Genomic DNA, 13022 nt, shown 5'->3' on the forward strand with positions numbered 1-13022 from the left:
AACTGCTCTGCTAAATTTTTATCCAGTTGAAAGTGTAACTCTTCATCAGGATCTCTGCTGAACAGATAGCAGTGCAAGATCAGGATTTTTTAAGTTGTTTATGATGAACAGAATTGGTGCAATTTAGTTGTCCTCCTAGACAGCAGACAGGATTGTTATTTAATGACCAGTGGAATTGGATGATCAGTAGCTTACCAGTCATGTTTTCACTCACCCAAGGAGCAATTAGCATCCAACCTTTGTTTGAAAATGTCAACAGATTCAGCAGTAACTACATCTTCAGAGAGTTTGTTCCAATTTTTTGACAATTCGCAAGCATAAGCATTGAGTATGGACTCTAGTTAGGGTAGACTGTCTTACTAGTTTTAGCCAATGATTTCTGGCTCTTGAATTGGGACCAACAATTGGAAATAACACTAGAGTGTGTTGGCCTCCATTAGCTTGTAGGTTATAATGGCATTGTCTCTTCTTCTCATGTATGCATGTGTTTGGGAGTTTCAGTTTAGCTAGTCTTACAGGGTAAGGGAGTTCCTTCATGCTGGATATTATTTTGGTGACACATCTCTGCACACATTCCAAATCTTTATGTCTTTTTTTTAAATACGGGAAGGCTAGAGATATTCCAACTTTGAGGTTAGCTCAAACTAGCTCTGTGTACTGAAGACTAATGACTTAGCGGGGGTGAGTGGAAAATTTATGCTCATCAGCCCCAGAGTTGAACTAGCACCAACAGCAAACTTCTTAACTTGGGTACTGAACTTTAATTTGTTGCCAGTAGTGACCCCAAAATCTCACTCATCATTTGTAGAGGAAATTGGATGGCCAAATAAAAGCAACAAGGATTTTTTTTCTGCTGGAGAGAATGATATGGCACTTGGCAACATTTAATTCAAGAAGCCAAGACCTAGCCTATTGACCAAGCAGTTAAAGGTCATTTTGTAGAAGGTTATGATCATCACATAGCAATGCTGGTCCAAGAAGCTTTGAATTGTCAGGTTAGAACGTTAGTTTACTACTGATAGTAGAAAGAGCATCTTGAATAAATATGTTTAATAATATAGGAACCAACCCACTTCCCTGTGGAATTATACTCAAAACTTGTTTAGAAGAAGAGAGAATATGGTAACTAGAACCATTGAATAACTGAATACATGGAGATTGCTGGTGAAGAATTTCAAGGATCCAGAGTGGGGATTTCTCTTCAAACTTGACTGCACCTAGATTGATTGTAATTCGCTGGTGACAAATTTTGTCAAAAGTTTCAGAAAAGTCAAGCAGATTCATCTCAGAGGGCATCTGTGTATCATGTAACATAGCAATGTGGTCATTCAATTCAAGGCGATTTACATTAAGAAGTTTGCCAAACTCTAAATATGGACCTAACAAACCGTTTTGATGTCCTAAACTCGAACGAAGAGGAAGACTGCAACCCTGAGCAGAGATGGGAGACCTTCAAAACAGTGGTGAGTGAGGCCACTGGTATCAGTATTGGCCAAAGAAAGTGAGACAACAGCATTGGATTACCACAAAACCTTGTAACTAGTCGAAGAACAAAGGAAAAGACAAGCAGCCCTAAACACGTCACAAAAGAGTTCCCCGAGATCACAGCAGAGCAGCTATATGGTATCCTTAGGGAAGTATGGAGGACCAACACTTACTCAAAGGATTGGAAGACGTCAGTTTTTCTCCCTTATTACAAGAAAGCTGATTGAAAAATTGTTATCGACATTACAGTAAAAATTTTGGGATTATGATCCTTAACCACTTCAAGGGGGCAAGGGAGAGAAGGACTCGAGAAAATCAAGCCGGTTTCTGTCCTGGTAGAGGCTGCACTGACTACGTTTTTGCACTCTGCCTCATTATCCAGAAGTTTGAAAGGTATAATTTGCCTCTGGTTTTGATATTTCTTGACTTCGTTTCTGCCTTCGATTTGATCACTCGCCAAACACTTTGGAAAATTCTTGAAAATGATGGAATACATCTGAAATTTGCCGAACTACTTAAAACATTCTACAAGGGTTCTGTGAACCAAGTTCGAATTTACAGAGAAGAGACGGAAGAATTTCCGGTTGAGTTTGGTGTAAAACAAGACTGCATTCTGTCTCCAGCTCTGTTTAACTACTGTATTGATTGGATGCTTGAAAATGTACTATCTTCTCATCCAGGACTTCAGACTGGATAGAACCTTTCACTTGGAGACCTTGAATACACTGATGATGTTGCAATCCTCTTGGACCCAGAGAAAGATCAAACTATGCTCATTGAGGTAGTTACTTGGGCAGATCGCGTTGGCTTGAAAGTCAGTACAGAGAAGAGAAAATGTATGTCAATAAATCACACTGATCCTATTTCGTTAACTGTAAATTAAGTACAATTGGATCAGGTCAACAGCTTCACATACCTTGGATCCCAGCTTTTTACTGATGGATCTTCTGATCCTGATATTCAACAGTGATTGCGGAAAGCAGAGACGGTCTTTGCTTCCCTTAGAAAACCGTTGTGGAACCGGCGTGAAATAAGTTTAAGAACTTAAGTTCGAGTCTACCTGGCTTTGGTTTAAACAATCCTTCTTTATTGATGCAAAACTTGGTCAGTAAAGCCACTACATGAAAATATACTGAAGGTGTTCGAGCATAACTATCTATGTAGCATCCTCAGGTTAAACGCGAATGACCGCATATCAAACGTGGGTATGCGACGAATCTGTGGTATCAAAAGATGCATTGCCATAACGATCAAGGAGCGTCGACTGAAATGGTTTGGTCATGTCTTACAGAGGCCGACACAGTACTTGCCTCGCCGAATCCTTCTAGCTGAGCTTCTTAGCTCATGGAAGAGACGCCAAGGAGGACAGCGGAATAGCTGGTGGATCTTGGTTAAATTAGACCTTGAACCTAATGGGGGGGGGGGTTCAGAAAGTTTAGTTATAGATCGACAGCTCAATGGCTCCCATTTGCAAAGCAGATGGCAGTAAACCGCACTACGTGGTTCAAACAGGTTTCAAAGATCATTGATACTGGGCAAGGTGGGAATGCCTGATTCCCGCCACAAGTATAAGTAGTAAGATTGGCATTGATAGATCTTCTAGAACAAAAGTTATGCAAGCTGTAGAGATATGATCCTTCTTTGGCTGCCTCCCCCCCACTCTACTTGTCATTGAAGCAGTTCTACACTTGGGAAACACAATAATAGCAGTCCTAATTTTACAAATAGAGGAGACTGTTAGACAAAAAAAGTATAATTTTTCCTATTGTGGAGTACCTTATCAATTATGAATTCACTGAGTCAAATCAAAGGCAAATAAGTTAGTTTAGAAAAGCTTCTCAAGGGCAAGAGATGTGAATAGCCCATTGTTGAATGCTCTCAGTTTTATAAATTGAGTGAAAGGGAAAAGCCAAAGAGATAGCATTAACTTATGTTTATGATGTTAGGCTGTTCAACTTTTTTTGTTCAATTTACTCGTGTTTAAAAAAATAACAACATTATTTTCACTCGAAAAAGAGAATTTGGTCCATCTGGGCGTGTGATGTGTCTGGGCGTGTGGTCAGTCTTGGGACATAAATGGTCCTTAGCCAGCACAGCTGTACACAACATGTATTTAACATATATGGGTACATTCATCCAAATCTGGATAACTATTTTATTTGAATGTTTTGAATTAAAAATAAATGATAGATTGACTTAGGACATGGGTTGCCACATGGCGGTCTCTCTAGGGTCAAGAATTCATAGAATAAAGAAAAGACATTTCTTTCAGTACTCATTCCACCCTTTACAAAAATACATGCCCTTTAAAAACTGGTATGATTTGGGCAAAAACCGAATAAAAATAACCGTAGATGACATTGCCTCCTCGCTAATTTCCTACTTTATATGCATATGAATATATTTTGTCTTGTCATATATAAATTATTATTTTCGTAATTTCTGTCTAGTTTTAGGTGTTCGCAAAAAGAATGAAGAGCCTCAAATATAGCCTGAGCTATTTAAAGATATCTCAAATATTACAGTGCAGAAAATTCTCTTCGAAAAGTAAATGGCAAAGCGTAATTGGTCTTGAGATACATGCTCAAATTGCAGCTCAGTCAAAATTATTCTCTAGAGCAGGTACTAACTTTGGTGCTCCTGTTAACACCCAAGTTAGTCTACTAGATTGCGGAATCCCAGGAACACTGCCAGTAAGTAAGTGTCTATTGTCAAGTTAACACATCTATATATATAAAATCGAATGTATGCGTTTGTATTTCTGTTTATGCATTACTTCACTGTTTATATGACTGCCAAAAAACTTAAAGACAATACTGAGTCCAGTCTTGTGAAGGTTTTAGGTATAAATTTCTTTCCTCCCAAGGCCTTCTGAGTACTTTTCTTGCTGACTGAAATTTAAGACCCCTAAACGCAAATAATTGAAGCTTGCTTCTGTTTGTATTATTCACAATTTCTGGGTATGGTTAATCCAACAACACCTGATGAGCAAGTTAATAATTTTTACCTAGTCTTTCAAATACTTTGAAAATGAAAAGTACAGTTGTAATTTTGCAAGCATAGTTTTTATGGCCTGTTAATTCAGAAAAAATAGAAAAATTGAAGTATTTTTAACTTACGAACGGTTGATCAGATCTTAATGAAATTTGATATTTGGAAGGATATCGTGTCTCATAGCTGTTATTTTAAATCCCGACTGGATCTGGTGAAATTGGGGGGGGGGGGAGATTTGGGAGGGGGAAACCTGAAATCTTGAAAACACTTAGATTGGAGGGATCGGGATGAAACTTGGTGAGAAGAATAAGCACAAGTCCTAGATACATGATTGACATAACCGGAATGGATCCGCTCTCTTTGGGGTAGTTGGGGGGGGGGGTTAATTCTGAGAAATTAGAAAAAATGAGGTACTTTTAACTTACGAATGGATGATCGGATCTCAGTGAAATTTGATATTTAGAAGAATATCCTGTCTCAAAGCTCTTATTGTAAATCCCGACCGGATCTGGTGACATTGGGGGGGGGGGTTTGGGAGGGGGAAACCTAAAATCTTGAAAACACTTAGAGTGGAGGGATCGGGATGAAACTTGGTGGGAAAAATAAGCACAAGTCCTATATACATGATTGAAATAACCGGAATGGATCCTCTCTCTTTGGGGTAGTTGGGATGGGGGGGGGGTTAATTCTGAAAAATTAGAAAAAATGAGGTACTTTTAACTTACGAACGGCTGATCGAATCTCAATTAAATTTGATATTTAGAAGAATATAGTGTCTCAAAGCTCTTATTTTAAATCCCGACCGGATCTTGTGACATTGGGGGGAGTTTGGGGTGGGGAACCTAAAATCATGGAAAACGCTTAGATTGGAGGGATCGGGATGAAACTTGGTGGGAAAAATAAGCAGAAGTCTTAGATACGTGATTTACATAATTGGAACGGATCTGCTCTATTGGGGGGGGATTAATGTTGAAAAATTAGAAAAAATGACGTATTTTTAACTTACGAAGAAATGATCGGATTATCATGAAACTTCATATTTAGAAGGACCTCGTAACTCAGATCGCTTATTTTAAATCTCAACCGGATGAAACTGGATGGGAAGAATAAAAACCTGTCTAAGATACGTGACTGGCATAACCATACCGGATCTGCTCTCTTTGGTGGAGTTTGGGGGGGGGGTAATTTTGAAAATTGATGTATATGTAACTTACGAAAGGGTGACCAGATCTTAATAAAATTTGATATTTAGACGGATCTTGTGCTTTAAAGCTCTAATTTTAAATTCCGACCAGATCCTGTGACATTGGGGGGAGTTGGTGGGGGAAACCGGAATTGTTGTATAACGTGAAAATCGGGGTATTTTTATCTTACGAATGGGTGATCGGATCTGAATGAAATTTGATATTTAGAAGGAATTCATGTCTCAGAGCTCTTATTTCAAATCCCGACCATATCTTTTGACATTTGGGGGTAGTTGGAGGGGGAAATCTTGGAAAACACTTGGAGTGGAGGAGTCGGGATGAAGCTTGGTGGATAGAATAAGTTGATACGTGATTGACGTAACCGTACTGGATTCGCTCTCTTTGGGGGAGTTTGGGGGAGGGGTTCAGTGATTTGGCGAGTTTGGTGCTTCTGGACGTGCTAGGACGATGAAAATTGGTAAGTGTGTCAGGGAGCTGCACAAATTGACTTGATAAAGTCGTTTTCCCAGATTCGACCATCTGGGGGGCTAAAGGGAGAGGAAGAATTAAAAAGAAATTAGGTATTTATAACTTACGAGTGGGTGATCAGATCTTAATGAATTTTGATATTTAGAAGGACATCGTGACTCAGAGCTCTTATTTTAAATCCTGACGGGCATTAAGCGTCTGATTCTCCTTTTAAATCAATCTATTGATTCTTAGAACTTTGTTAGAGCTCATACCATATGAGCTCTTGGCTCTTAGCTCTTCTTGCCTCGTCACAAGTGCCATATGAGCTCTTAGCTCTTGTTTGTAGAGGGGGAGCTTTCTGCAGGAAAGAATTTTTCTTAGGTTTTCTATCTTTTGAGATCAAAGTAATATTGTAGGGGCTGAAGATCACCGTACCAAATAATTGGCTAAAATCCAGAGCACAACATAAGTGTTTGTAAGTGAGCGTGATTCAATTCCCCTCCCTCTATGCAGCTTAATATTTGAGATATTAAGCGACCTGTTTTTTTGCCCATATGGGATATATTTTGAGCTTGTTCTATTGCATATTCTCTTTTAGCTCTTAAGCTTAGCTGTAACTTAATGGCTTCAACTGAACCTCTTTACTTAGGGTTCAGTATGAGATAAATCTGCTCTTTTTTCACTCTCCATAATAGCTCCAGCCACTATGGAAAATTAGTAGGCCTGGTAACTCAGGCAAGTTTCCGAATGAAAAATCATCTATGTTATCTAGCATCTTAAAGTAGGGCTTTAATGATTTCCATGCCTATTTGATTCAACTGTTAGGGAATAAATATTTGTAAGCATAAAATAAAAAGCCTGGAAAATAACCTATGATCAACAGTCATAATTTAATAGTTGCTAATAGTTAAATTGATATTATAAAAGAAGCGGTTGCGCATTGAACCTTACATTGTATTAGGGCAGTTGCGCATTGAACATAAATTTCATTTGGAAAAGTTCAAGTTGGACTACTTTTTGGGACAATACATTTAAGAAATGATACTTTGTTGAATTTTGTTAAAGCAACTGTTTGTAACCTTTTTTTTGGAATACTATCCAATTAAGAAAAGATACTTGGTTTGGGTTTTTACAAAACTCATTTCTATATATTTCCTAATAAGGCAATCCTAGACTCGGCAGCTCAGAGGCGGCCAAGGAAATTGTAAAGCCCTGTGATGACTACGTGAGAAAAAGGATAATGGGAAAGTTGAGTTGCAGATATCTCTTAGGACTGAACTTCTTAATTTCATTTTGTTAAGGAACGTCTTATTGCTGCTTTATTTAAGTTCTTTGCCTTTAATAAAATATGTCTCTTTTTACAAACAATCTTGTGTCCTTATATGTAGTTTGAACTAGACCTCCGTTGCCTGTGCAACGGGAAGTGTTGCAGCAACTGTGCCCTGTTCCTTAGGGCACAGTTGCGGAGCAACACGTGCAACTGTGCCCTACGGGACACAGTTGCGGAGCAACAATCTCCATTATGTCCTTCAGAGGACATTTTTCTAATGCGGCTTCGATTGTTATCTTGAAGCATCTTTGATATGGTTTTATTTCGAGCTCCTACTAAACTGAGTTTGGTAAAATGTTTAGCTGGTCCAGAAATAAACGAGAATTATTTTATCTCTAAAACGTTTACTTCCGAAACTAGGGCCGTCTTAACTTGACGCCAATTCGAAGTATTAGGTTTCGAGACGCACATTTCGGGAATTATTTCCGGGAAATCTGAAAGAGATACGGAAATAACGTCTTATAGTTTTCTGCTTAACTTTTGATGGTCTAAACTAGGAAAATATAAAACAAACCAAATTCACCAAAAAATTTAAATTGCCCCGAGGGCATGACATAACTTCCAAATAGAAAAACCCAAAGAAGGAATTTTATTTCGGAGAAACTTATAAGCTCCAGTTGTTAGGAGATCGAGACCTGTCGAACCGCGTTGGAAAAAAAATTCTAGCTGGTCCAGAACAGAAGTTACCTCTAGAACGTCGAAACTTCGGAAATTATTTCTTAGAGAACGAAGCAACTTGGTATATAGAACACTTCACTTCTTCTTGCATACTTTTCATAGCACTACTCGATAAAAATATAAGAAACATCAAAATCGAAAATTTGAGAAAATTCCAAAAAAAAATCGGAACGAGATGGACTTTTCCGGAATTATTTCCGGGAAATCTGTAAGAGCTACGGAATTTTGTGCTCCGGTTCTCGAAGAGACAAATGAAAGTTCTGCATGAGTTCAGCATAACTGTATTTCTAACAAGTTTATTTCCGAAGCTAGGGTCGTCTTAACTTGACGCCAAACATCGAACGCACAGTTTCTAAGAAAAAACGGTTTTATTTTTTTTATGGAAAACTGTTAGAAATCTTAGGAACTTCTCTGGAATTTTTTTACTCTGTTTCACGTTTCCCTTCCCTCTGAAAAATCTCAAATTTTTAACTCTTACCACTTCGGAGCTACAGGTCGCTGATCACGGTGAAAAAAAAAAAAAAAACTACGAAAGCAGTAGTGTTGCTCCGCAACACAATGACAATGGTAAAACCCAGTCTCTTAACTCCTCTGATGATGAGCTCCTACATCACTTTGTATTAGGATTAACTTAGGATTAGTAAGATCAAAGTTTACTTCGATCAAATTATCGATTCAGTAAAAGGTATAGAAAAATGTTGACAACTAAGTAAGTAGTGATCTAAGAGAAGCCTTGAAGTTGAAAGAGAGGAGTTCACATTAATATTCAGAGAAAGTTGAATGCGGTAGAGGAAAAAGAAGAGACAACAAAATTAACAGAATCGGAAAATCCCTTCCTGTTACAGCTAATTATAGCATTTGTGTTAATAATTTATATAACAATTTAGTTTGATATTTCTATTCTGCCTGGTTCCTAGTAGAGTAAATAAACAAAAATTACTTCAAGATAATTTCCCCCATAAGACTCAATGGCCAGGAAAGAGAAAAACAAAATTGAGTTGCCCACCTTAATAATCCCCAAAAATGACAAGTTAGGCAGGGGGTAGCAACTCACCAACCCAATTAAATATCCAACTCAATCCAGACATATCAACTCCAAGGGAAACCGGAATAAAAAAAATACTCATAGTGAGGAACTTTGGGAAGATAAACCTACCCCCCCAAAGCTCGCGAGCCTCGCTAAAGTTTTCTTATTATTTTTTTTATGGTTTGTATGTTTTTCTTTAATCCCCCTGAAAGTCTTGGCGTTTTCCAGAACAATTTCCTGAATGTATGTTTGAAAAGTCAGAGATATAATTTCCCTCAGTTTTCAATACCTATTAGTATTAGAGCCACACTAAAATGCTAGTGACATGCGTGTGGTGAGAACCTCCCATGACCCAAAATATAATGATTTTCCCCAAAGTCCTATAGTTTCTGAACAATTTGTTAGTTTTTATTTTTTCCAATTTTCTCTAAAAATCCTGCCCCCTCCCAGCAAAAACTTCTGCATTCACGTCTAGTTAAAATGGTCTATTGCCTGCTTATATTTTATGCTGTTAATTTTTGCACTATCATGAGCTAGGAAGACAGGTCCCAGGATAATAAACTGGGGTCAGAAGGGGGGTAAACCAAGTTTTATGAGGCATAGTTGACCCCCACTCCATAGCAAATTACCTCCTCGATTATTCAAATAGTGATCAATGGACTGGCTCTAATCGCTAAAAACTCCGCGGACAGATAATTTAAGGGGTAACCCAGGTTGCAGAAGCCCGGTTATTTCTTTGATGTAAAACCTGTTTTATTAATTGTGTTAATAATAACTGGGAGGACAAGGTTTGATGGAATGAATTCTAGTCTGCAACTAAAACATCAACATGTGTCAATAATAGTGTAAATTAGGAATCGAAAATGAAAACTTTTGGATAGCCAAATGCTGGTTGCCTTAGGCATCTCATGAAATCATTCCTATTCTTGTAAAATTATTCTAGTCTATCCTTTCCAGATTCCATGAAAGACTGCGAAAGGTTAACGTCCCCTCATCCCCGCGAAGTCGTGTAACTTTAGAAATTTATAATCCTCATATGAAAATAAGTACAGAAATACAAGCCTGAATGTATTTGATGCCCTTGGTAACATTGGCGCCCATAACCTGAATTTTAAGGGGGGCTTACCTGGTCTAATTGGCACCTCCAATACCGTACAATAGAAATCTCAAAACTGAAATATAAAAATATAAGGCAGTGTCATTCAGTGGGGAATGACATGAATCACTGAATCATTCAGTCGGAATGACACGGAATCATTCAGGGGAGGGGGCTAGCACCCCCTGGTCTCCCCGTTATGGGCAACCATGCTTGGTAACTTTTAAGTTTTTCTAAGTTTAAAAAGTTTCTGTTATTTAAAAAATATATGAGGTTATGGGTTTCAGCCATGAAAAAAAACACAAAAGACAGAAAAAAACAGAAGCATGTCCTCGTTTGAGGGCTGAATAGCCCGAAAATTTTTGCTTTTCAGCTTTTAGAATATATTGAAACTAGACCTCCGTTGCCTGTGCAATGGGAAGTGTTGCAGCAACTGTGCCCTGTTCCTTAGGGCACAGTTGCGGAGCAACACGTGCAACTGTGCCCTACGGGACACAGTTGCGGAGCAACAGTCTCCATTATGTCCTTCAGAGGACATTTTTCTAATGCGGCTTCGATTGTTATCTTGAAGCATCTTTGATATGGTTTTATTTCGAGTTCCTACTAAACTGAGTTTGGTAAAATGTTTAGCTGGTCCAGAAATAAACGAGAATTATTTTATCTCTAAAACGTTTACTTCCGAAACTAGGGCCGTCTTAACTTGACGCCAATTCGAAGTATTATGTTTCGAGACGCACATTTCGGGAATTATTTCCGGGGAAATCTGAAAGAGATACGGAAATAACGTCTTATAGTTTTCTGCTTAACTTTTGATGGTCTAAACTAGGAAAATATAAAACAAACCAAATTCACCAAAAAATTTAAATTGCCCCGAGGGCATGACATAACTTCCAAATAGAAATACCCAAAGAAGGAATTTTATTTCGGAGAAACTATTGTAAGCTCCAGTTGTTAGGAGATCGAGACCTGTCGAACCGCGTTGGAAAAAAAATTCTAGCTGGTCCAGAACAGAAGTTACCTCTAGAACGTCGAAACTTCGGAAATTATTTCTTAGAGAACGAAGCAACTTGGTATATAGAACACTTCACTTCTTCTTGCATACTTTTCATAGCATTACTCGATAAAAATATAAGAAACATCAAAATCGAAAATTTGAGAAAATTCCAAAAAAAAATCGGAACGAGATGGACTTTTCCGGAATTATTTCCGGGAAATCTGTAAGAGCTACGGAATTTTGTGCTCCGGTTCTCGAAGAGACAAATGAAAGTTCTGCATGAGTTCAGCATAACTGTATTTCTAACAAGTTTATTTCCGAAGCTAGGGTCGTCTTAACTTGACGCCAAACATCGAACGCACAGTTTCTAAGAAAAAAACGGTTTTATTTTTTTTTATGGAAAACTGTTAGAAATTTTAGGAACTTCTCTGGAACTTTTTTACTCTGTTTCACGTTTCCCTTCCCTCTGAAAAATCTCAAATTTTTAACTCTTACCACTTCGGAGCTACAGGTCGCTGATCACGGTGAAAAAAAAAAAAAAACTACGAAAGCAGTAGTGTTGCTCCGCAACACAATGATGCATATATAATTCTATGATATGACAGGTTCTTTTTTATCAAGGGGAAGCACTAGAAGGGGATAAGAAGAGGTAATATAATAGAACATATATTAAGCGTTATTAAAAGATAAACTTTACATCAGTTATCAGATTAATCAGAACATCAGTAACCATGAATCAGAGGAGGCGCATCAGTATATATAAAACGAAATGATGACGGTGACTCATTCGAAATTGCCACAAGCCAATTATGCTGTTTGGAACATCTTGAAATGATGTATATATATATATATATATATATATATATATATATATATATATATATATATATATATATATATATATATATACTAGCTGTTGGGGTGGCGCTTCGCGCCACCCCAACACCTAGTTGGTGGGGGCGTTTCGCGCCCCCCCAAGCCCCTCCCATTGTCTGTGCATATAAATAGATTGTCAGGTTTACCGACTCTTCAACATGCAACATATAATTGTCCATGGAAAAACAATCTGTATTTAGATCTATACCTCATTATTCTAATGATTGCCCTTCAGCTTTGTTGATGATAATTGTTAATCGAACATTTCCCGTGTCCCTGTCGTCATTTATATATCCCCCTGTGCCCCCCGGCGTCCCCGTTGTTGTTGTTTCCCTGTGTCCCGGTCGTCATTTGTGTCCCGGTGTCCCAGTTTGTAATTTCTCTTTGAGTGTCGCGGTCGTCATTTATATTCCCTATGTCCCGGTGTCCTGTCGTCATTTGTGTCCCGATGTCCCGGTGTGTAATTTCGTCAATCAACAAACATGACGTCAGTCGACACACAAACATGACGTCACTCGACACACACACACATACAACTTATTTATATATATTTATATATATATATATATATATATATATATATATATATATATATATATATATATATATATGTATAAAATTCATGATATGACAGGTTTTTTCTTATCAAGAGGAGGGGCTGGAAGAGGGTAAGAAGAGGTAATATAATAGAATATATATACACGTTATTAAAAGGTAAACCTTGCATCAGTTATCAGAGCAATTAGAACATCTGTAGCCAGGAGTCAGAAGAGCGCATCAGTTATTACAAAACAAAATGATGACGGTGACTCTTATTTGGAATTTGAAAATGCCAATTATGTTTTAAACAGGCCTATTGATCATTTTTTTTTTTAATTGATGAGGGT

General features: G+C 37.8%; 1 protein-coding gene across 3 annotated transcripts in view; it reads left to right on the top strand.

The window, feature by feature from the left end:
- Nucleotides 1–13022, top strand: part of LOC136043908 (glutamyl-tRNA(Gln) amidotransferase subunit B, mitochondrial-like) — a 114609-nt gene that overhangs the window by 3516 nt on the left and 98071 nt on the right. For 2 of the 3 annotated variants that reach the window (XM_065728949.1, XM_065728947.1), the window contains exon 2: nucleotides 3936–4178. In XM_065728949.1, the coding sequence (XP_065585021.1) occupies nucleotides 3957–4178 (222 nt within the window). In that variant the 5' untranslated portion in view covers nucleotides 3936–3956. The remainder of the gene's footprint in view (nucleotides 1–3935; nucleotides 4179–13022) is intronic. The other variant, XM_065728948.1, reaches the window with a different exon arrangement.

This window comes from Artemia franciscana, chromosome 2 (genome assembly GCF_032884065.1).
Source record: "Artemia franciscana chromosome 2, ASM3288406v1, whole genome shotgun sequence".
Lineage (NCBI taxonomy): Eukaryota > Metazoa > Arthropoda > Branchiopoda > Anostraca > Artemiidae > Artemia > Artemia franciscana.